Raw genomic sequence first — 26,034 nt, 5'->3', positions numbered from 1 at the left:
TGAGGAATTTAAATGGAATTTGTTTAAAGTGGGCATTCATATACACTTGGTTTTTTATATTGCTCTTCCATCTTCAAACATCATTTTTTAACCCTTGCCCACCTATTACTAGTATAGAGAGAGCCAGGAAACAGATGTTAATAAAAGATTATCACTAGTCTAAGGTGGTTGTTCCATCCCACCCATGCCAATTAAGCATGTCAGTGGTGTATGCCAGCACTGGAAGGAGAAGTTTTCCTTGGTATTAAGAAATGTTGCATTGAAATTTGGTCTCCTAAAATACTGATCATGCTAATGAGTTTATCCATGGACCCAGTCTCAGAATTAATGGAGTACTGTAGCTGAGCTGCAGAATATTTTCTAAGGACTTTGTGGCCCCCACCCACCCACCGCTCTTGCATCCTTGTAAGCTAGCATCATAGTAATTAAATATATTTTGCCGATGATGGTGGATACTGTAATGATGTAATTTACTGAAATCCTTCCTTGAGGACCTTGGCTACAGGTAAGTAAATTGTTTCTTATCCACTGAGACAACTTGGTCTATTTCGATGAAGGGATAACACCACTGTAGTAGAATGAAGAACAAGGTATATACTTCCAGTTCACATGGCTTCCACCATCAGTCCTCATATCAGCTTCACTGTATTGATGGACTATTTAAAATGAGATATATATTTGCCTCTTTGAGGCTAAGCCCACTGGGCGTTATGTATCCTGCTTGTTTAATACCATCAGAAACATCTCTGCCATATTTTATAGGCTCCAACAAATTTCACAGCTCTTTACTATCACTTGGCATTTTTTCCCTGATATATAGATCTCCTCAGAAACCCTTCAGGATAGATTTAGATAATACCACTGTTGTTGTCTCAAAGAGTATAAGTAATTTGAAGTGGGTTTGAAACGTAAATTGACGCTTTACTATAAAGATTCCAATCTTCTGATCCTCCTTACCCATCTCTCTACAAACTGTGTTTTACCCACCACAAGAGACTCACCTGTCCAGTACACAATCACTGTTTAATATACAAGTGCAATAATGTACACAGCCTATTTTTTAAAGTAATTATTTATCTGTTTTAGCCCCTTCTAGAAACTATGGTGCAGAAAAGTATGGACCTAGCTCAGTATGTGTGTTGCAGAAATCTGCTTTCATCATGGAACAGTGCACAAAGAAGTTGAGTTATCCAGATTGGGGCAGTGGTTGTTACCAGGTAACTGGAGTAAATGTATTTTTATTGATTTTAATGTTTCTAGTTAAGCGGCCATGATTTTAAAGGTTAGCAGGATTTGAAACAATTTGTGAAGAGCCTATGCATTTGATATACGTTTCAGCATCCAACCAATCCTCCTTTCTTGCAGAGGACCCCCCTCCATTATCTTTGTAACTTTGTCCCTTCTCAAGAGGTTGCCTATTCGTTCTCAAGATCTTTAAGTCTAGGACTGGTAGTTGCAAATTGCCTTTTGCCAAAGCTACTCACTGGATCAGTCTACCCCAGTCCTTCTAATATTGAGGAAATCCTTAACACTTGACTATTTGCTAGCTAATCTTCAGTTTTGTTTTTGTGCTATTTCTTGTGGTTCCAGCTTTGTGCCAGAATGTCTGTGAGGGTAACACAGTGTTTTATTAAACACTTTAATGAATAATTGCAAATATTATTACATTTCCTATAATCACACCCTTCTTATCTGCCTTCACGCTTAATGAAGGAATAATAAAAGATAGCTTGGTTTCTCTTAATGCATTGGAGTCTCATGCTGGCATTTTTAAATGCTTTTTAATATTTATTATAATTATTTTCATTAAGGAAAACATTGACCCATATCTCTACATCATTTTAAAGTAAGGTAACTGTATCGGGCTAGGATGGATATGGAATTCACTGTATACTTTGCAAAACATATTTTTCAAAGCTATTTGTATAATATTTCTAAGCGCCATTTTGCTCTCAATCCCAGCCCATTAATATATTATCCACACAAAGACCTGGGCGCACAAGCTAATATTCGAGAAGGAAAATCCCTAATTCTGTGTGTGCCCTATGTTTGGCCTTAGTGGAATAGGGTAAGGGCGCCTCTGGTTCATTTAATATGTAAAATATAGTTCGATGGCATGTGTAGCTGCAGATACACATTCTGTGCACATCCCGCCATCTGGTGTTGGGCTCGGAGTGTTAAAAGTTGTTTTTCTTCGAAGAAGTCTTTTCGAGTCACAAGACCGAGGGACTCCTCCCATTTCGACTCCATTGCGCATGGGCGTCGACTCCATCTTAGATTGTTTTTTTTCCGCCATCGGGTTCGGACGTGTTCCTTTTCGCTCCGTGTTTCGGGTCGGAAAGTTAGTTAGAATCTCTGAAAAATCGTCAGTATTGTTTGCGTTCGGTATCGGGTTAGTTACAACAGATCGACACCGAATTGAGAAGAGCTCCGGTGGCCCGTCGGGGTTTTTCGATTCCCGTCGGGGCCTGGTCGGCCCGGCCACGTGTCTCTTCAAGGCTGATGGAACGGACCCCATTCCGCTTCTGTCCAAAATGCCATAACAAGTATCCAAATACAGATCAACACCTGGTCTGTAACTTGTGTTTGTCACCAGAACACAAGGAGGATACTTGTGAGGCCTGTTGAGCGTTTCGTTCGAGGAAGACACTCAGGGACCGAAGAGCAAGAAGACTGCAAATGGCGTCGGCGCCGACAGGACAAGGGTGTTTCGAGGAGGAGGAAGAAACATTCTCCATCCAGGATTCGGACTCGGAGGAGGTCGATCCCGAAGAAACGCCGAAAACCGTGAGTAAGACGTCGAAACAAAAAACTCACGAAAAGACTGCCAAAGCCCATGGGACGCCACCGCCAACAGGCCATGGCTTAACCCGAAAAGTAGGTGACCGTCCATCGGCACCGAAAAAGGGCGAGCTGGTGTCGAAGTCATCCGACTCCGGTCGAGATACAGGCATGCAGCAATCTCGGGCCCAAGAGAGTGGCTCCGAAAAGATTCGGCTCCGAGACAGCGGCACCGAAATTGGTCGGCACCGAGAGGGCACTACGCCGAAAAGCAAAAAGATTTTGTCGGAGCCGAAAAAAGCAGCAGAAAAGGTTTTGGTGCCGAAACATCCGGCCTCCGAACCGAAAATTTGTTCCTATTCAGAGGAACAAGGACTGTCCTCTCAAATGAAGACACACAGATTTGAAGAAGAATTACAGACAGAGCCAGATCACACGCAAAGGCGGCTCTTTATTCAGAAAGATACAGGGAAGATCAGCACTCTTCCCCCAATCAGAATGAAACGAAAACTTGCCTTCCAAGACAAGGACAAGGACAAACAGCCACAAGCAAAAGTGGCTAAACAAATAACACCACCACCATCCCCACATCACTCTCCACAACTATCACCGGTAGCCACTCCACCAATGATGCAATCCCCAACACATACGGGGATGAGTCAAGATGACCCTGACGCATGGGACCTTTACGACGCACCAGTGTCAGACAATAGTCCTCAATGCTATCCAGCAAGACCCTCGCCACCTGAGGATAGTACAGGCTACATTCAAGTGGTATCAAGGGCAGCAGCATTTCACAATGTCAGCCTTCACTCAGAACCCATTGAAGATGACTTCCTTTTTAATACACTGTCGTCTACGCACAGTCAATATCAAAGTCTGCCAATGTTGCCCGGAATGCTAAAACACTCCAAACAAGTGTTTGAAGAGCCTGTCAAAGGGAGAGCCATTACTCCAAGAGTAGATAAAAAATATAAACCGCCACCAACAGACCCAGTGTACATCACACAACAGCTATCACCAGACTCTGTTGTAGTTGGAGCAGCGCGCAAAAGAGCCAACTCTCATACTTCAGGAGACGCGCCACCTCCAGATAAAGAGAGTAGAAAATTCGACGCGGCAGGCAAAAGGGTGGCGGCACAGGCAGCAAACCAGTGGCGTATTGCAAATTTGCAAGCTTTGCTAGCCAGATATGATAGGGCCCATTGGGACGAGATGCAACACCTTATTGAACCCTTGCCAAAGGAGTTTCAAAAAAGACCTCAGCAAGTGGTCGAAGAGGGACAAAATATCTCCAATAATCAAATTCGATCAGCAATGGATGCTGCAGACACAGCTGCTAGAACTGTCAACACAGCAGTAACGATAAGGAGGCATGCATGGCTGCGTACATCAGGATTTAAACCAGAGATACAGCAAGCTGTGCTGAATATGCCATTCAACGGACAGCAGTTGTTTGGGCCGGAGGTGGACACTGCAATTGAAAAACTTAAAAAAGACACTGACACGGCCAAAGCCATGGGCGCGCTCTACTCCCCGCAGAGCAGAGGCACATTTCGAAAAACACAATTTCGAGGGGGGTTTCGAGGGCAAACCACAGAAGCCACAACCTCACAAAGCCCACTTACCAGAGCCAGTATCAGCGGGGAGGTTTTCGGGGACAATATAGAGGAGGACAGTTTCAAAGAAACAGAGGAAAGTTCCAAAGTCCCAAAACTCCGTAAAACAAACAGTGACTTCAAGGTCACAAATCCCCAACACATAACACCTGTGGGGGGCAGACTAACCAAGTTTTACACACATTGGGAGGAAATAACAACAGACACTTGGGTCTTAGCAATTATCCAGCATGGTTATTGCATAGAATTTCTCAAATTCCCTCCAAACGTCCCACCGAAAACACACTATGTCAAAACAACATATAGATCTTCTAGGACTAGAAGTTCAGGCATTGCTACAGAAAGAAGCAATAGAATTAGTACCAAAAGATCAATTAAACACAGGAGATAACTCGCTGTACTTCCTGATACCCAAAAAGGACAAGAGCCTGAGACCGATACTAGATCTCAGAACATCAAATCAGACCATTTTCACATGGTTACTCTACAAGACGTAATCCCACTGCTCAAACAACAAGACTACATGACAACACTAGACCTAAAGGATGCATATTTCCATATACCAATACATCCTTCACACAGAAAGTACCTAAGGTTTGTATTCCAAGGGATACATTACCAATTCAAAGTGTTGCCATTCGGAATAACAACTGCGCCAAGAGTTTTTACAAAATGCCTGGCAGTAGTAGCTGCACATATCAGAAGGCAGCAAATACATGTGTTCCCATACCTAGACGATTGGTTAATCAAAACCAATACGCTAAAACGGTGTTCACAACACACAAAATATGTCATAGAAACCCTACACAAACTAGGTTTCTCAATCAACTACGCAAAGTCACACCTGCAGCCGTGCCAAACACAGCAATACTTAGGAGCAACAATCAACACAGCAAAAGGGATTGCTACTCCAAGTCCACAAAGAGTACAAACATTTCACAATGTAATACAAACCTTGTATCCAAAACAAAAAGTACAAGTCAAAATAATACTGAAACTACTAGGCATGATGTCCTCATGCATAGCCATTGTCCCAAATGCAAGGTTACACATGCGGCCCTTACAACAGTGCCTAGCATCACAATAGTCACAAGCACAGGGTCAGCTTCTAGATCTGGTGTTGATAGACCGCCAAACATACACCTCGCTTCAATGGTGGAACAGTATAAATTTAAACCAAGGGCAGCCTTTCCAAGACCCAGTGCCACAATACGTGATAACAACAGATGCTTCCATGACAGGGTGGGGAGCACACCTCAATCAACACAGCATCCAAGGACAATGGAACATACAGCAAAAACAGTTACACATAAATCACCTAGAACTGTTAGCGGTATTTCTAGCGCTGAAAGCATTTCAACCCATGATAACCCACAAATACATTCTTGTCAAAACAGACAACATGACAACAATGTACTACCTAAACAAACAAGGAGGGACACACTCAACACAGTTGTGTCTCCTAACACAGAAAATATGGCATTGGGCTATTCATAACCACATTCGCCTAATAGCACAATTTATTCCAGGAATTCAGAATCAGTTAGCAGACAATCTCTCACGGGATCACCAACAGATCCACGAATGGGAGATTCACCCACAAATACTGAACACTTACTTCCAAATTTGGGGAACACCACAAATAGATCTATTTGCAACGAAGGAAAACTCAAAATGCCAAAACTTCGCATCCAGGTACCCACAACATCAGTCTCGGGGCAATGCGCTATGGATGAACTGGTCAGGGATATTTGCTTACGCTTTTCCCCCTCTCCCACTCCTTCCATATCTAGTAAACAAGTTGAGTCAAAACAAACTCCAACTCATACTAATAGCACCAACATGGGCAAGGCAACCTTGGTACACAACACTACTAGACCTGTCAGTAGTACCACATGTCAAACTACCAAACAGACCAGATCTGTTAACACAACACAAACAACAGATCAGGCATCCAAATCCAGCATCGCTGAATCTAGCAATTTGGCTCCTGAAATCCTAGAATTCGGACACTTAGACCTCACACAAGAATGTATGGAGGTCCTAAAACAGGCTAGAAAGCCTACCACTAGACACCGCTATGCAAATAAATGGAAAAGATTTGTCTATTACTGCCATAATAATCAAATTCAACCCTTACACGCATCTACAAAAGATATAGTAGGATACTTACTACATTTGCAAAAAGCAAAACTAGCTTTCTCTTCCATAAAAATACATCTTGCTGCAATTTCAGCTTACCTGCAAATTACGCACTCAACTTCATTATTTAGGATACCGGTCATAAAAGCGTTTATGGAGGGCATAAAGAGAATTATACCACCAAGAACGCCACCAGTTCCTTCATGGAACCTCAACATTGTCTTAACACGACTCATGGGCCCACCTTTTGAGCCCATGCACTCTTGTGAAATGCAGTACTTAACGTGGAAAGTTGCATTTTTAATTGCCATCACATCTCTAAGAAGAGTGAGTGAAATTCAAGCGTTTACCATTCACGAACCATTTATTCAAATACACAAAAATAAAGTTGTTCTACGAACAAATCCCAAATTTTTACCAAAAGTAATCTCACCGTTCCACTTGAATCAAACGGTAGAATTACCAGTGTTCTTCCCACAGCCAGATTCTGTAGCTGAAAGAGCACTACATACATTAGACATCAAAAGAGCACTAATGTACTACATTGACAGAACAAAACTAATTCGAAAGACAAAACAACTATTTATCGCCTTTCAAAAACCTCATACAGGAAATCCAATTTCAAAACAAGGCATTTCTAGATGGATAGTTAGGTGCATTCAAACCTGCTATCTTAAAGCTAAAAGAGAACTGCCTATTACACCAAAGGCACACTCAACCAGAAAGAAAGGTGCTACCATGGCCTTTCTAGGAAATATTCCAATGAACGAAATATGTAAGGCAGCGACATGGTCTACGCCTCATACATTTACCAAGCACTACTGTGTAGATGTGCTAACTGCACAACAAGCAACAGTAGGTCAAGCTGTACTAAAAACATTATTACAAACTACTTCAACTCCTACAGGCTGAACCACCGCTTTTGGGGAGATAACTGCTTACTAGTCTATGCACAGCATGTGTATCTGCAGCTACACATGCCATCGAACGGAAAATGTCACTTACCCAGTGTACATCTGTTCGTGGCATTAGTCGCTGCAGATTCACATGCGCCCACCCGCCTCCCCGGGAGCCTGTAGCCGTTTAGAAGTAGATCTTAAACATTTGTACATTTGTAAATAGATTACTTGAAACTTTATTATGTACATACGCATTCACTCCATTGCATGGGCACTATTACTAGCATACACAACTCCTACCTCACCCTCTGCGGGGAAAACAATCTAAGATGGAGTCGACGTCCATGTGCAATGGAGTCGAAATGGGAGGAGTCCCTCGGTCTTGTGACTCGAAAAGACTTCTTCGAAGAAAAACAACTTGTAACACTCCGAGCCCAACACCAGATGGCGGGATGTGCACAGCATGTGAATCTGCAGCGACTAATGCCACGAACAGATGTACACTGGGTAAGTGACATTTTCCTTACAATACTGATGTAATTTACTTCATTGCTTTCACTTTGCCGGCTTAGGTATTTTTAGATGGACGTTTTGGAGGTTAGGTTTTTTCTCCTTTCTCCATGATATGCTTACGAGTGGAATAAACCCCTAAGCGCTTACTCTTACACTCTTTATTCTTTTTTTTAATTTGTTTTATGATTTTTTTTAATGTGGTCCTAGAAACATCAATCAGTCTCCCCGCTCTTTTTTTATGCGTGTTTAGCAAAATGAACATTGATCTTTTAAGTGCAAATTACAGAGGTTGGATGCTAAAAAAAAATACTGATCTGATAAGTCAGCTTGTTTTCCATTTCAGTGTTTTTATGGCAATGTTTTTACTTCACGTCAGAGTGGTGCTAATTTCTGGAGAAACTATGGTAGCAGCTGCTCACCACCAATTGCTAAGATGGTATTTCTTCCTATAGACCTCTGGAACTTGAAAGGTGCCAAGGAGGGTAGGTGGCAGTGACAAGCCATTATTGGGGAAAAGGGGAAACTTGTATGAACTCCCCTTTGCAAAATCTAAGACGCAACAGTTGATGCTTCATTATTTTTCTGCAATCCACTTCCTTTACCAAAGACAGTGGTAGTAGTAATATTTTGTATATTTATCGCCAAGCAAGTATGTGTGTGTATATATATATATATATATATATATATATATATATATATATATCCACTGCTAGGAGATCTCTTCCAGTATTGAGGTTTATGTAGGTCTAGAATCCACAGTTATAGATCTTAATAAGGCATTTGAAATGCCATTAGGCCCACAACATTTGAATTTTTGCAGTGCAGAAGTTGCTTCCGTTCATGCTGTAATGCAAAGGCTCACAGATCCTAAAAATCCATTTTAGTACATTCACACCTGCCTTTATTTACTGCTATTGTCAGTGATATATTGTTCCCAAGTTTTGCAGTTACATTATTTTGCCCCAATTCACTTGATATGATTTTTATTGACAAGCGACCTGAAATACTGGGTACATCTTCAAAATGTTGCCACACATTTCCAACCATCTAGAGTAATTTATTAGCTTTTGGGATCACTATGTCCATAATTCACAGATTTCAACCATAGAACATTAGTTTTAGAATTTTGTTCAGAGATTTAGCTAACAACATACCAGTTATTAATAATACTTAACTCATGCAAGTTAATGAACAACATAAGCTACTTTTCAAACTAATATACCTTTTCGTAGAAGAATTAACTGCATCTTTTACAAAGGGATGGTTATTTCATGTGAAGCATTGCTGCCAAACCTCTAACATTTCCTCCAGATAATAGTATCTTTCCTTAGGTGTTATATTTAAATGAAAACTGATATCACACTAACAAAGAAAATGAGTAACTGATTGCCTTTACTGCTAGCCAAAAGGTTCTTTTGTAAGAATGTTACTAAGCAAACCACCTTTCTTTTAAAATGACCACTCACCACTTACATTCCATCTAGGAAGACAAAACTAGCTTCTCCCTTACTTTCTCACCATGGGAAAAATGTTTCTGGGTGGGTCAAACGTAATTTTGAATCTCCATTACTCATGTCATCGTAAAACACATGGTATCAATTTCCCCACTTCTATAATGTTTCCATAGGATTTGTTGCCACTCGCAATAGAGATGATAGGATTTGCACACCCTATGAAAGTAGGCTAAGCACTTCCAGGAAGGTATAGGGCATGCAGAACAATCATAGAATTTTACGGTATGGAAAAATAACCCAGTCATTACATTTCCAGTAAATGCAAAACTGCATAGTTCCCAATGCATTTTAACCAATCCAGGTCATCTAGCTTAATTGCTTATGTAAGATCATCTTTACAACACCTTCATCTATAAGCCTTTAGAATAATGCTCTTGAGAACCAGTTTCATTGATATAGTCTATTCTTTGAGTCCTCTACAAAGTGTTGATCCTTAATGCAACTCTGTTATTTGCTGTAGCAACTTATCTGTCTTTCAGTTCTGAGATAAACTTTGGTGGGAATATAGCATCAGTCACCTGCTCTCATGCAATCACATTGTTCTTGAGCTTTGTGCATTTTGAACCACCACGGATCCGATTCAAAGTTAATACTTAAGACTTGTATGCCCTTTATCACCGAGAGCCAGTGTGAGACATCTTGATGGCCAGCCCTTTGTGTTCACTAATGAGACACATCGTCTTAGTAAGTCGAGGTAGTAGGAGCTATCTCCTACTTCAGTGCGACCTTGCCCTGCCCTCCGGACTCGTTTTGGTGTCTGTCTCCTGCCATTTTTCCTGTTAGCTCCTCGTTCTGCCCTCTGAGTTGGTAATTGCTCTCTTTGTTTGTGCCATCTGTTCTAGTGCCCCTTGCCTCTGTTTTAACGGCCCCTTTTAGTATCTTTTGCTCATCTTACTGATCCGTTTCACATCTTGCTCTCTTCTGTCAGGTTTTGCCCCTCAACCTGCTCCCCAGATCACGTTTTCCCACCTTGCTGCTCCTGCCAGACTTGCCCACTCTTGCTGAGCCCACCCGCTTGCCACTGCACGCTCCTCCCAGTCTCCAAGGCCCTTCTTAATAGAGGCCACTACGTGGCTGCACTGACAGTGTGCAGAAAGTGCACCAAAGGGAAGCCCATATGCGCCTGTCCTCGTCTGGAGGCTTCCAGTTCCCGTAACCCTGGTCCATATGCCTTCCGCAGCTACACTGCTGATGAACTCCACCTGCTCAATCCTAGATGCCACCACAAATGCTGCTGCTGAGTCCACGGTCAGCCCCTTTGCCTTCTTGCATTGCCATTTCACATGCCTCCATACAGCCACTCTCACACGTACCCCCTGCACACCTCACCAAGTCAGATCTCAAAACCTACACCCGCACTCGCACACAACCACATACCCACCCCGTACAACAGCACTCACTTGCAAGTATGCTCCTCAGCAAACGGGCGCTCGCTAAGCACTCCACCGAGTTTTGGGCCTGCATCTACTCCAATACACTGGGCTTCCTCTTCCTCACAGAAACCTGGCTCAACAGCACTACTGGATACAAAATCCTACACCTGTACTGACCCCATAAACCAGGAGGTGAGCTTGCCATCATCCACAGAGGCCCCATCGATTGTACCTCTTACACTGACCCATAAACCATGTTTATGGAACATATGCACTTCAAACTTCAGACACAGTAAAACCATTTTCAAAGGCACCCATGCCTACTGGCAGGATCTCGCACCCACATCAGCAACCTCCTCATCGATCTCACCTCACCCCTTTCCACAGGCACCAAAAATGTCCTACACATAGGGGATCTCAGCTTTCATCTCGACAACTCCATGGACTCCCAACTCCACGGACTTGCTTGAAAGTCTACAGAACTTCATCCTCACCCAGCTTGCACAAGGCCCTGCCCACATTACTGGACACACCCTGGACTCCATTTTCTCCTCCAGTAAGAAGGTTAAATTCAGCTACATCACTCACGTCACATAAACGGACCACTCCATCATCCGTTTCCACATGACAGGGCCACCAACCACCCCTATGGAGTCTAGCAACATCTTTAGCCGCTGCTGGAAGAAAGTTACAGAAATCGAATGGCTCCATGCCCTCCAACTAAACCACCCACACCCCACAAACAAACCCATCAACAACATATACGTTTTCAACAAATGGACCACCACCCATGCCAATACCCTGCTCCCCCCCCCCCCCTGAAAAACACCAAACTCAAAACATCCAAAAAAACAACCTTTCTGGCACAACACTGACTTTGCAGAGTCCGAGCAAGTTTGCAAACAACTTGAAACAACCACCTGAAGAATGAACGCAAGAAACACCTACAAGGCTACACTTAGACACCATCACCCTCAAGTGAAAGTGAATAAGAAAGAGAATCAAATCAAGCTTCAGCAACTGCAGGGAACTTTTCGCCTTTGTAAAGGAATTCTACCCAACAGGTGCAACAAACACCATCAACCCTACACAAGAACTATGCAACAACCTCACAGAATTCTTCCATAAAAAAGAAATCACCCAGAACGACAGCAACTTCTTCCCAGCCAACCCACATTAACCTTCCCAGCCTGCAACCTCAGCACCCAAAGACTAGCAACTGACAGCATTGAAGCCTCTATCCATCGAGGACATTGCAGAAATAATGAAGATAGTCGACTCAGGGGCCCCTGCAGACCCCTGCCCCCTCCATATCTACAACCTGGGTAGACCCATGATCAACGCTGCATTCACTTCCACCACCAACACTCCCTCAAGATAGCCACCTTCCCAGATAGATGGAAACATGCCAAAGTCACCAGCCTATTCAAAAACACCTCAGCTGACCCGAAATATTCAGCAACATCCGACCCATCTCTCTGCTCCCTTCCCAGCCAAAGCCATCTAGTAGACCATCAACAGACAACTCTCTGAACATCTAGAACACCACAAACTCCTGGACGACTTGCAGTCAGGATTCCGAAAGAGCACTGAAACTAACCATGGACAGACTGCCACCCTCATCCTCCTACCTCCACCACTTTCAACACTTTCTCTCTAACCACACACTTATCACCAGACTACACACAACGGCAATACAAGGACCAGCACTCAAATGGATAGCTTTGTTCCTCTCCAGTAGAACATGACTCAGTCTCATACCCTTCACATCAGAACCCAAGGACCTCATTTGTGGAGTCCTACAGGGATCATCACTCGGCCCCACACTTTTCAACGTGTATGTGACTCCTCTGGCTAACATCATCACACCCTATAGAATCAACATCATCTCTTAATCTGAATACACACAGCTCATTTATTTTTTCTCTCAGACAACACCATCTCCCCCAAGACAAACTTCAAACAGTGCATGACCAATGTCGTCAATTAGATGAAAACAAAACTGCCTTAAGCTCAACAAAACTAATATGATGAACTTCAGGAAAAAGAGCTCACCTATAGACTCTCCCTGATGGCCTGCCGAACTCTGACCCACCCTTACCAACCATGCTTGGAACATAGACCTCATCCTTAACACCAACATTACTATGAAGTCCAAGGTCAATGCTGTCACCTCCTCTTCCTTCCACATCTCCGCATGTTAATTAAAATCTTCAAGTGGCTCCCACTGGACACCAGAACTACCATCACGCAGACCCTAATCAAAAGCAGATTGGACTATGGCATCACACTCTGTGCTGGCATCCCAACCCATTTTCATGGATTTCAAACCATCCAAAACACTGCACCAGACTCTTCCTCAAGCTTCTGCGCAACTCCCACACCACACCACCTCTCAGAGAGGCTCCACTGACTCCCCATCCAAAAGCGCTACAGGTTCAAACTTCTCACACATGTATTAGTCACTACACAACACAAGACCCACTCATTCACCTGCTTCACTTCCACCAACCCACCAGACAACTTTGCTCTATCACTCACACACATACCCTGCATCCACAGAAGTTGAACGGAAGGTCGATCATTCTCTTACCAGGCGGCCAAATCCTAGAATAACCCTCCCCAACACATCATGGCCTCCTCTTCACTTCCTGAATTCCACAAGAAGCTGAGGTCCTGGCTGTTCGGTTAGTCTTTTTGTGGTGCCATCAAGACTGCCTGTATTCAGGCCCGTCCTTCCTTCATACCTACACTCAAATACGCAGCGCTTGGATACCCTCACGAGTGACCAGTAGCACTCTACAGATCCACCTTACATATGTTACATTTCAAGTCAGGATATTTCATAGAGCCACTTCTTAGGCATCATCACATTTTCCTCTTATATATATACACAGACAACAGAAACCTTTCTCCACCAGAGCCTTGATACAAAAGTAGCTTGAGTTGTTTCTTTCCCCAAAAAGGCAGATGAGAAGATAAATTCCACACAGTTTGTTCTGGGGTATGATGCTCCAAGTTTGCAAAGTTGTGCATTTGGCATAGTAGATTGTTCTTATTCAGAAAAGCAAATGGGCTTCCAAATTGTACAGCAGAGATGTAAACAGTCATGTCTCATAGTTACACCAGTTGACCAAAGAAATGGGCATAAAATCAAGCAAACCCATAAAGTAAACACCTAACAAACCAGGCTCATAGTATGAACATAGTTATGTCTCGAAGCTATGTCCATCTACCATAGAAATGGGTATCTACACCAAGCAAGCCCATTAGACAGATACTGGACTCACCAGGCTTATAGTAGGAACCACTTCCGAAAGTCCTCAGCTCCTTAAAATACATTTTGGTTTACCTGACCTGTGGAACTCATAGGCCACATCAGCTTGAGAGGACATAAATCTTCCTCATGTTTTACTCTTTAGGTGAGCAGGAGACCACAGGGAGACTTCAAAACCTCAGGCATCAGCTAATTATCAACAATTTAGAGCTCCTGTCTGCTTAAGAGAGTCACCCTACTCTGGTCATGGAACATGCAAATCCATTTAAACACATGGTGAGGCCAGATATTTGGCTTGCAGCTCTGGTCAACGTCTCTTTGTTTAGAGTCAGTAGGCTCAACAAGTATTGTATCTGCATATAAAGCTTTGTGGGATGGACTCTTTGTGAGGCACCCAATGACTATAATAACTGAAAGCGCTCAAGAACAGTCACCCCACCACATCTCCTTGTAAAAAGCACTGAACAGTACCTGGCAACTAGGCAGAGCCAAAGCTCAGCCAGAGCAATGTCCCCAATATTCTAAGGAATATACCTTTTGTGGTTGTCAACGATTCCACTTTCATCTGTAGCTACACAGGAGAGGCAGCATCATACTGTCTGATGCCATGACGTCTCAATTGCCCCTTTCATGCCTCTACAATTCAGGCTCCTGGACTTCTATGCAGTCTATTCACTGCTTAGTCTTTGTTATGTGGCCTTTAATCTCCCTCTGTTGGTCGACCCTGTCCTTTATTTACCAGCTTATAGTGACACACTGATCCCAGACTGAAGACCTCTTTATCAACCGCCTCCCAGGAGAACATCCAGAGCCTCAGTATTACTATTGCTTGCCTCCAAACAAACGTTATATCACAGGACCCATCATTAAACTGCAGCAGACACCTCACTGGTTTGATGCAGATTTCCTGCTAATGTACCATCAGCAGTTGGCTCCCTAGCTTTTCTTGGTTGCAGGTACAGGGGAATTATCCGAGTACTTGTACAGTGTGGGGCCCTAGGAGACAGAGACAGATCCTTTTACACAGTTTTTGCTGCCCAGTGGAGCAATCACTTTATCTTGTGCTGGTGTCATCTTTATAATTCCTCTGTATCACAGGGAAAATGGCTGTTGTCCTTGAAATTGGTGCGTCCAGAAGAGACTTCCACTTTTGGGTGAGGGGCAGAAGGGGGTGGGAGAGTGTTGGGTGGCGGATGACTCTCAGTGGACCACAGCACCTTAAGGTAGCCTCATAATGGAACTGCACCAGAATCCTGAGATCAACCGCTATCACGGTACTTGGCTGGCTCTGCCCACTGTGCTTGTTGAAAGTTTACTTGTCAAAACATATGACATATGTCACTGGTTGGAAATAGAATCTCTTAAACATACATTTCTTATCAGTCAGCAGCACACTAGAATTCTTAGGTTAGTAGGATACCTGCGCTGTATGCTTACTTAAGTTAGTAGAGATGTAAATAAATGTCTCTAACTCTCCATCCTGTCAAGACCGGACACCTCACAGGGATTTTTATGGTTTTAACCTAGAGGTTTGTGGTACTGATGTGTCTGAAAAGCATGTTTAGAAGCTGCTGTCAGTAAGTTACATAAAATGAGAAAGCATAATCTTCACCTTCAGTCCTGACATAGAATATGAACTTTCTAGTGACTTGGATTATTATTTTTTTTGCACAGAAAGTGTGTCCACAAATAGCCCTTGCATTCTGTAACCAGGAGAAAGAAAAGAGTCTGGCTAAGGGCAACATTCACAGGTCGAAGACTTAAGTTACTATCCTTTAGTGTAACGGTTAGGGTATGAAGATGTTTGGTGCAGATTGCCTCAGATTGAGCCCTGGATCCAGTAGACAGCAGCAGTTTCCCATTTTCTTTTTCCAAAGACCATGGGCATCTTAGACTTTCTTAAACGAACACTGATATTTAATAGGAAGAGTAAAGTAAAGGGAAACACCAGAGTCACATCTAGCATTAAGGAGGACCATAACACTGAGATTTCTATGTTATATATAAAACTAATGCACTTGAACAGATATGTTTGCGTGAAGCACTTACCTTGGGTTCCTAATTTAAGATGGTAATATAGAGTCAAGGCTTTCACAATGAATCTTTCAGAAAGCGTGGCACACTAAAGAAGTGAATTTAGAGATACCTGAAAAAGTATCAACTAAAACATTTTGATGCTAGTCTAATTGCTTGTGTAGAGCCTAAGGTAATAACACCTCTTCCGGATTTTGAGTGCTATTGCATGGGAATTGAGAAGATTAGGATGTACTTCTTGTTGTGGTCCAATAAAGAAAAGTGCAGACAGAAACTCATTTGGAAAGCAACAAATGGAAAACATCTTTGAAGTGAAACATGCTTAGTTCTACTTTTTGGGATTTTGGTTCCTTCTAAATATGGCTGCCAATGGCACAGGGTATAACAAGTTTCCCCATCCCTAAAGCCCTTCAGGTACTGGCAGTTTCTTAATGGATTATGTTCAGGTCAGAGTCTAGTCTAGATGACAATTGTTTGTCAGTAGCCCTGTATTTTCTAATTCAAACTTTGTGTGGTATGTATCGCTGTCTCCAATGTGATCTTTCATTTTTCAGATAACTTGGCTGGACCGTCTTCATAATGGCTTGTCATTGTGTTCAAGCTTTTTCAGTTCAGGCAGCAGCCTCTGGCACATTTTCCTTTTGTTTCAACGCACGTTATATGACACCTTTGTTTCCATAGTGCTTGATTTTCAAGTAGTTGCGCTTGAGGTGCGGTAGTTTTCAGTTTTATGCTGTGTAGTAATAGTGCTAAGAAACCACACCTGTAACAGTGACGGAGCTCTACTCTTGAAAAAAACATAACAGAATAGGGGAAATGCTAGCCCAGAACATCAGGTTGTTCAGGAGAAAAAAGATTTCATTGTTTTTCTTTGGCAGTTCAAGAAGAACCATTACAGAAGGATGCCATAGGTTTGCAATCTCTAGCGGATCACCTCAGAAATGACCTCATGGCTTTCTATGCTCCACTTCCAGGTCGGAGCCCGATTATTGTCTTCTTTGACATTAATGTTTTCAGTTTCAGTTTGGATGATCAGGCACAGGCCCTGCAGAGTTCCCCCAAACTAGGGAAGGCACTCACTAACCGTCCATGGGCCAAGCAATATTTTCACTCCTTGAGTCAAGTAAAGACTGCCAGTTCAGCAGCAGTGGTGCTGGTCCACCGCAACTGACACACTCTGTTAGAAGCCACAGCTTTAAGCCCTTGCCAACTCCTGCTGTCACAGTCAGAGCCGTGCTGTAGCTGTGCCAACCTCCTCCCATCTAGGCCATCAGCGTGCAAGAATTTGTTCAGCAATAGGGGCCAGTCCCAGAGAATGCCCAGTCCACCCACTGGCTGTGGGCTCTGGATAAAGTCAGCCACTGTCCCCCAGGCCATGGACAAGCATCTAGGCCCCACTATTGGCCGTGCTACAGTTGAAGATGAATCACAGTGGCCACTCTGGTGCCCCACTTTGAAGTCAAGCTCTCATATTGGGAAGCTACAGGACCCAGTGCAGGGTTATAAGAATGTTTGGTGGCACACCGCACTATCCATTTAGTAAGGATTATGTGAGTGACTAAAAGAGTCACACTAGTACGTGGCCATCTTTGAGGTTAGCAAACTCTGTCCTCTCATTCTAGTATATGCGAGGAGTCTTTGCCATCCCATATATGCCACTTGCTTACCATGCTTTTCTCCTCCAATAGCGCCCTAGTTCCCGGTTAACTGGCTTGTTAATAAAATGCACCATACAACATTGTAATAAGCTTCCCACCTTTTCTCAAAGAGTGTAGTTACCCCCAGGGTAACAGATTAAAGATGTCTGCCCGGTAATCCACTCCATGTGATTTGTGCAGTCCCAGCAAGCAGGTGTACATCAGAAACCATTGTGGATGAACCCCATTGTCTTTCTCTTGTTTCTATGAATGTCAGAAATGTGTCATTGTTGATTAGGTCACCCATCCAGTGAAATTCACTTCTAATCTATTCCTTTACTCCAGTTTCCTTTTTCAGGACCTCAAATCAACGCCGACCCCAGATATCGGTGTCTGTGTATGAGGGCATCCACTTTGCCACCTTCTTCATCATTCGATCCCATATCTGGGACACCAATGTTACAAAGTGTATTCTCCCTGGGGGCAGTCCACTCAGTGTCATGCATGATGTATTCAAATCCTCATATCATGACAAACCACAATCTGTGGCTGCTGGGTTCAGCACCCAATCACCTCAAAAGGTCCTAAAGATAACCTGCAATATAATTAACTCTCATTGTCAGGAAGTGCTTGGCCCTCTTGTTCATACAGCAGTTTGAGTCACCAACTTGAGTCTCGTTAGTAAGTTGGCTAAAATGAGCGAGGAGATCATTCTGTACACAGTAGCGTGTAGAGAAAACAGGTAGCACTACCATCTTGAGCAGTGCCACCGTGACCCATACAAGAACCATGGCATTGCGGTCCAGAAACTGCCGGACTTGTATGCTTTCCATTACTTTGCCTATGCTCAATCTAATTCTCTGACTGCTTTTTACTATGTAGATCCCCAAACATTTCACACCACTACATATCCAACTCCTGGCGCACCCTTAGCCATGAAAGCAAAGTACCCTTAAGGAATAGTCTGAACTTGACCAATGTGTTGTAAGGCCTCCTACGTATACAGAGTTCTAAAATTGCACCACTAGCTAAGGGTGGATGGCACCAGCTTTAACAGATAGAACCCTTGTAGCTGCCCGCAAAGTCCATGCAGGTTGTCAAGGAAAACTAGGTTAATGTTCTACTGTGAACTCATAAGGTACCGTTGTCATTTTTCACATACAAGATTTATCTGGTTGCATTTGCTTATTTACCAGCCACGCCAACATTCTCCCTGATTTATGATCTTTCCTATGTAAAGATTGACGGAAGTTCGCAAAGGAGTGCTTATCCATCCATTTGTATAAAACACCAGTTCTCGCTTTTTAATTTTGCTTTTTGTTACACAAATGTCTAGAACAGTAAGGTTCTGACACCCAGAAAAGTGAGCTGATAGCATTTCAAGATTATCTATAGACCACAAGCAAAGTCGTAGAAGGCACCTTTAGAGGGTGCGTGACTTATGCATATTTACAGTGCCACCCCATTGATGGCATGAGACCAACCCAAAGTGCCAGTAAACCATTTACAAAATGCAAAGCTGTCTGCCTTTAAAAGACCTGCATTATGGATGCCAAACATGCACATCGTACTTAGTGAATATATTACGATTGACACAGTAATATGTGATCACTTGGCGCCGGGTGTTCTTCTCTTGCCGCTGAAAAAGATAATCCCTGAAAGAGCCCCAGATGTCTTTAGGCCTAGACTAGATTGACATCTGCTCCCAGTAGACCTCTATCTATTTGTTGCAGTATGTCCCATCACACAGCAAGTCTTTTAGACTGGAGGGGGGGGGGGGGGGGGGCACATCCCCATTTCCACCATTCCCAATCCCCCCATCCCCACTGAACCACCGATCTTCTATTCTCCATTAGTGGTGTGATAGCTGTTAGTTTAATAGCACCCACAGGAATGTATCTCAATAATGCTACAAGTGACATTTCTGAGACACTGAACATGGTCATATCAGTGATTGCATATATCACCTCTGACCAAAAGTCAGCAACATATGGATAAAGCCATGCCAAAAAAAGGAAACCAGCATTCTCGCTTATACAGTGGGCACAGTTTGAGCTGTTTCAGAGGCCAAGCATGCAGGTTTTCTTTTTATCAGCAGCACTAGTGGACCTAGTAGCCAATGGTCCCTCTACCTGTTCTGCCTCGGTTATCTCATTTTGTAAATTACACATACCTCTCCTCGTCTGAGCACTCTCCAAGAACACCCTACTTATGCACACTCACCAAATGTCTTCCCTCAATAATTTCATCAGGGGTATACCCATGTGGGTCCCTTGTGATACAACTTTTAACAGTTGTCCGAGTCAGCGATCCATTTTACAGTGTACTGAATGTGTGCAGCATAGTAATATAACTCCATGTCCAGTAATCCTAGCCACTTCTTCTCCTGATCCAGTTTTGATGTGTCCAGAGCCACTCAGGGTCTCTTGCCAGCTCTGACCTGTGTGACCTGTAGACTGTTTAGGCACTTGAAAGACTTTTGGAGCTCATCTTCCGTCCTCTCAAAGTTATGTCAGGCTTTGCTGCCACCATTATGATAAGGTATCTAAATTTGTCCTTTTCTCATCGTATACCCAGATCTGGCAGGTGGCCTATGGAGGACCGGATGAGTGCCCCTATGGGGAACAGAATACACTTACTCCTATTGGGGCAGGGTCACTTCACCCGACCAAACTCTTCTAGATGCGCCATTAACATGGGAACCGATCATCCTGGCCTACACAAGTAGAGTAAGGCATCATCATAATTAAAGAGAGAATATGTGTGGTGTCTCCCAGCCTGATCCCTCAGTTCCCCATCACCCTCCCTAGCCAGATGGCATGGGGTTGTAGCGCCGGTGCAAACAGAAGCTGGGAAAGTGGGCAACTGGGTACCACAGCATACACTAAATGTCTCAGGCACCACTCTGCCACGTCGCACCATAGTCCTTGGGTTCATATAGAGTAACTCAACCCAGGTACAAAAACTTTTGCCAAATCCCAGTTGCTTCAGTACCTCCATCAAGTAGATACTTTCCACAGTACCAAAAGCCAAAGCAATGCAAAATTGTAGTTTACTTAAAGCAGCAAAAGACAAGGTAAATAACTTTCTTAATGTTGTGTTTTTGTTTATTAATTTGGGATTACAGAGTAGTGTCTTTAAATATGTGAGCAGACACCTATGTGCTCCCCTACAAATGTCTGCCACTGCAATGTTAACTAAGAACTCCAGTGTAGCTCCATTAATGTTTTAATGACTGGTACTTTAAAGACAAAGGTGCTGCCTATTTTTAATGTAGGGCCATATATTTGGCAAATGTACTTTTATTGACTTTAAAGCCAAACTTGACTTTTGTCAAGGTTATTAGATATTTAATAGTTGTTGAACTAATGCCTCAATAGGGTTGACATGTAAAGAAACTTCTTGTGCTTTCTTAAGCGTTTCCATGTATTCATTAGGCAGGTCGGACTTCCCAAACCCCAAGACCTAAAACCAAATAGCTATATTCAGTGACTGTGGTTCTGGGTGTTACCTTTCATCCTTGCTGTCTTAAAAAATCAATTAATCTCCGAAATTCATTTAAACCTGCCTCAACACAGGAAAAAAAATAATCTATAATAGGGCTTTTAGATCTATCTGCTGCCTTCGTTAACGGGTCTCATGACACCCTACAGCACCAGCTAGAAGATGCTGGTATATCTGGCACCATCTTGAGCCGGATTAAGTATTTTCTCTCTAGCAGAAAACATGTTGTATATCTACCTCCCTTCATCTCTGAATTCATGGAGGTCAAATGTGGGGTTTCTGCAAGGATTAGCCCTTAGGCACACTTTATTTAACATCTATATACACCCTCTTGCATCCATTGTACAAGCCTGGGGTTTAACGTATCGTCTTATGCTGATGACACCCAATTAAAGTATGCTTTCAATCACCTCAATGGTTCTGCTACAGCCAACTTCCAGGGTTGCCTTTTGACAGTAGCTGATGGGAAGCACAACATCTGCCTTTGCCTTAACTCTGATACATAGAAGATCTTGTATTTTGGCGCTTCATATATACTGGACATGTCCAGAATTTGGGCATCCGAACTGGGCAAACTTCCAGAGCTGTTGCAAAAACCCTGGGTTAAGACATGCACCACTTGTCCTTTTAAGTCTCATGTCAAGATTATTGCCGAAGTTTGCTTTGCCCTACTTAAAGCATTGAGAAAGGCCCTCAAATTTCTTCCAGAAAAGATTCGGAAGGGTATTATCCATGCCTTAATTTCCTCAAGGCTTGATTATGCAAATGTTCTGCTCCTTGCCTCAGCTTAAAAGCTGATAAACAGATTGCAGAGGCTACAGAACACAGCTGCCAATCTGGTGCTGAACATCCCATATTGCCACTGAATTCGCGAGGGTCTGAGAACTATTTACTGGCTATCTGTGAGCCAAACAGTGATATTCAAAACCCTCCTTTTCACATTTAGGGTTTTGCAACATATGGCTCCTCCCAGGATTCAAAAGATCATCATAAAATACCAACCTCTTAAAAATCTTCATTTGTCTGAGCAAAATCTGCTGTGCATCCTCAGGGCTCACAAGTCTAGAGTAGGAGGCCGTTTTTTGTTTTTGTAATTTTTTATTTTTTTTGCCTGCCTCCCAAGCTTTGGAATTCCCCCCCCAACTGTCTTCCGAATATTTCCTCAGAGGCCATTTTTAAAGCTCACTTGAAGACGCACCTCTTCAAGCAAATATGACTTTTCTTTGATGTTTTTCCCTTTTCCCCATCTGAATTATTAGGGTTTCCATTTCATTCTTTTTGCTTCTTTGCAACAAGCGCCCAGACGCTCCATTCAGAGCAGCTGCTAGGCTGTATGAACAACTTCTTGTTCATTCATTCAAATAATAGATTGTTGTAGGAAGCTGGCCTGGTGTGTGGTGGGTACATAAGGTACTTACACCCTATACCAGGTCCAGGTATCCCCTATTAGTGTAGTGTAGGCTCTCTAGAGGCAGCTGTGGATGAGCAGCCAAGGCTTATCTAGGAGACATGCAAAGCTCATGCAATACCACTGAAGTCACACAGCACTTACACTGAGAAAGAAAACATTCAGTGTTATGAAAATAAAGGGTCTTTATTACAGTAACACAATACTAAAACACTAGTTAGGCAATACCCCAATAGGAGGTAAGTAAACACACTATGTACAATAGTAATAGAAGTAGGCATAAATAGGAATAGAAAACAGTGAAGAGCCATAGTGACACAATTACCAAAAAGTGCTAGGGAGGCAACCTTCCAATAGGAGGTAAGTAACACTTGATATGTACACTAGTAATCAGTAATAGGCATAAAAAGAGATAGAAAGCAGTGCAAATGCAAATAGAAAGTAGTGCTCCTTAGGGGGAGCCCAAACCATATGCTTTAAAAAAAATGGAATGCGAACACAGGACCGCCACCTAGGTAAGGTGGAATGTGTAGAGGGGAGCTGTGGGTACTAGGAAACACCAAAGGTAAGTACCACAGTGCCCCCTAGCGACCAGGAAGAAAGGTGTAAGTTACTGGATTTTCCCCAAACCACCCGACAGGAAGGAAAAGAAGAAAATGCAACACCCAGACAAGACTGCAAGAAACTAGCAGTGGATTCCTGAAGAGGAAGACCTTTGGAAGAAGGGGACCAAGTCCAGAAGTCACAGAAGAGTCTGGTGGGAACAGGAGCTACTACCAACCCAGCTGTGGTTGCAGGAGTTGTTAGACAGTAGGACAAAGACGGTCAGGTATGCAGCCTTGGAGCAGGTGAAGAGTCCCAGGAGGATGCAGTCGGCGCTCCACGCCGGATAAATGATTGCAGTCAGTCAGTGGCGAGGAGATGAAGAGCCACCAACAAGCCTTGGCAAAGGCAGAAGATGCAGTGAAGTAAAAATGGAGCTGCCGGGGACCAGCAATGTCCAGGAGTACTCAACCCACGGGGGAGTCCTAGGGGTACCCTCAGCAAGGCAAAGAGTCCACAGAAGAAGAGGCAGTCCACCAGGAGACCCACTGGATGAGGAACCAGGAGTCGCAGAGGAGCCCTAGCAGTACAACTGGAGAAAAGTCCCACGCTGCAAGAGAAGCACGCAGACGGCTGTGCGTTGCAGAAACTAGTGCTGGGGCCTGGGGCTACACGGTGCCTGAAGATCCCTTGGAGGAGATGCCAACTAGCCTTGCTAGCTGCCAGAGACGTGGTGCACAGGGGTAATTTCCAGCGTGGGAAGGCGAGGGCTTACCTCCACCAAAGTGGGACAGCTGGCAGAGAGGACCAAGAGGACTACTCCGGAGCACCACATATGATGCAGGATCCACGCAGCTCAGGATGAGAGGAGATCCACGCAGCTGGTCGTTGTTGCAGTTGGTGTCTGCAGGATGCAGGGGAGTGACTCTTTCACTCCAAGGGAGATTTCTTCTTCCTTCTCGTGCAGACTGAAGACTTGCCGCCCTCAGAGGTTGCACAGCCGGGGAAATGTTGCAGAAGCTGGAAGGAGCTGTGGAAACAATTTTGCAAGTAGAGTGTTCGTAGTGGATGCAGATTGTTGGTTCCCGGAAGGTCCAGTTGCGGTTCCAGTGGCTAGAAGTCGAAGCAGAGATTGCAGAGGAGTCCTTCTGGAATCTTGCAAGCCGAATCTGATGGCCCACCCAAGAGAGAGACCCTAAATAGCCCTGAAAGGGGTATTGGTCACATAGCCAGGTGACCACTTATCGGGAGTAGGCTCCGACGTCACCTGCCTGACCTTGCCACTCATATGCTCCCAGAGTTCCCTGCCAACCCTGGATTCAAGATGGCAGAACTCAGGGACACTCTGGAGGAGATCTGAGCACCACCCCCTGGGGTGGTGATGGACTGGGGAGTGGTCACTGCCCTTTCCATTGTCCAGTTTCAGCCCAGAGCTGATGGTTTATGCACGGAGGGCACCAAATGTGCCCTTTGAAGCATGCCAGTGGCTTGGGGAGGCTACCCCTCCCAAGCCACGTAACACCTATTTCCAAAGGGAGGGAGTGTTACCCCCCTCTCCCAAAGGAAATCCTTTGTTCTTCCTTTCCTGGGCTTGAGCTGTTCAAGCAGCTGGAGGGCAGAAACCTGTCTGACGGATGGCAGCAGCTCGAGCTGCCTGGAAAACCCCAGAAGACTGGTAGGTGCAATGCTGCGGGTCCTCTACGGAGCCCCCAGTCTGCATGGAATCATACTTCCAATGCTGGCAACAGTATTTTGGGGTATGATTCCGACATGTTTGATACCAAACACGCCCTTGTTCAGAGTTACCATTATGTAGCGGGACATAGGTAGTGACCTATGTTCAGTACACGCATAAATGGCATCCCTGCTCTCACAAAGTCCAGGAAATGGAACTGGAGTTCGTGGGGCACCTCTGCTAGTGCAGGGGTGCCCTCACACACTGGCACTTGCACCCTGCCCTTTGGGCTAGGAGGGCCTACCTTAGGGGTGACTTACAGTGACCTGGTGCAGTGACCTGTAGTGAAAAGGGTGCACATAACCTTCCTCGCAGGCTGCAAGGGCAGGCTTGCAGATACACTTTGCATGGTCTCCCCATGGATGGCCTAATACATGCTGCAGCCCATGGGGGATCCCCTGAAACCCCAGTGCCCTGGGTACCATATACTAGGGACTTACATGGGGGCACCGGTATGCCAAATGTGGGGTGTAAGTAACCAAGTTTGAAGGGAGAGAGCATAATCACTGAGGTCCTGATTAGCAGGGTCGCAATGAACACAAACACACTGACAAAAAGGCAAAAAGTGGGGGTAACCATGCTAAAAAGAGGCTACTTTCCTACAATTGTGATGTGGGTTTTGTAACATCTCTCCAGCAGGTGGGAGTACTGTAATTGTATAGTCCACATTGAAGTGACAGGGAACATTGTCATGGGCTTATGGCGTACAGCAGTAGGTAAAGAGGGGGAAAAGTGTGGATTAATGTCTGACTGATCTATCAGTATGGTATTTCTTTCATGTGCAGGACTGGATGCATAATACAGGCAAAGTCCCCCCTCATTTGAAAGTAGCACTGGATAACAGTGGTATGAAGTTCCTATTTGTTGGTCACCTAATGAGCCTTGTTCAGTAGATCTCCAAAATCGTTATGCACCTCTGGAACATGTTCTGCCGGGAGGTGAATATGGTATCAATGAGCTGTCAGAGTCACCAGATCCTCGGGGTCCGTGCACGTTCCCAACACTTCCACCACAAGACAGCTCCAATACTCTGATTAGATTTATCACAGAGTCTA

At 44.0% G+C, this 26,034-nt stretch overlaps 1 protein-coding gene across 1 annotated transcript in view; it reads left to right on the top strand.

Moving 5' to 3' along the window:
* The window catches only part of LMLN (leishmanolysin like peptidase), a 407,342-nt gene that overhangs the window by 347,358 nt on the left and 33,950 nt on the right, over window positions 1-26,034 (top strand). The window contains exon 15 of the mRNA XM_069224294.1: window positions 1,087-1,217. Within this exon, the coding sequence (XP_069080395.1) occupies window positions 1,087-1,217 (131 nt within the window). The remainder of the gene's footprint in view (window positions 1-1,086; window positions 1,218-26,034) is intronic.

Source organism: Pleurodeles waltl, chromosome 3_1 (genome assembly GCF_031143425.1).
Source record: "Pleurodeles waltl isolate 20211129_DDA chromosome 3_1, aPleWal1.hap1.20221129, whole genome shotgun sequence".
NCBI classification, from domain to species: Eukaryota; Metazoa; Chordata; class Amphibia; order Caudata; family Salamandridae; genus Pleurodeles; species Pleurodeles waltl.
The sequence above is the reverse complement of the archived record's forward strand: the minus strand, read 5'-3'. Positions and strand labels throughout refer to the sequence as shown.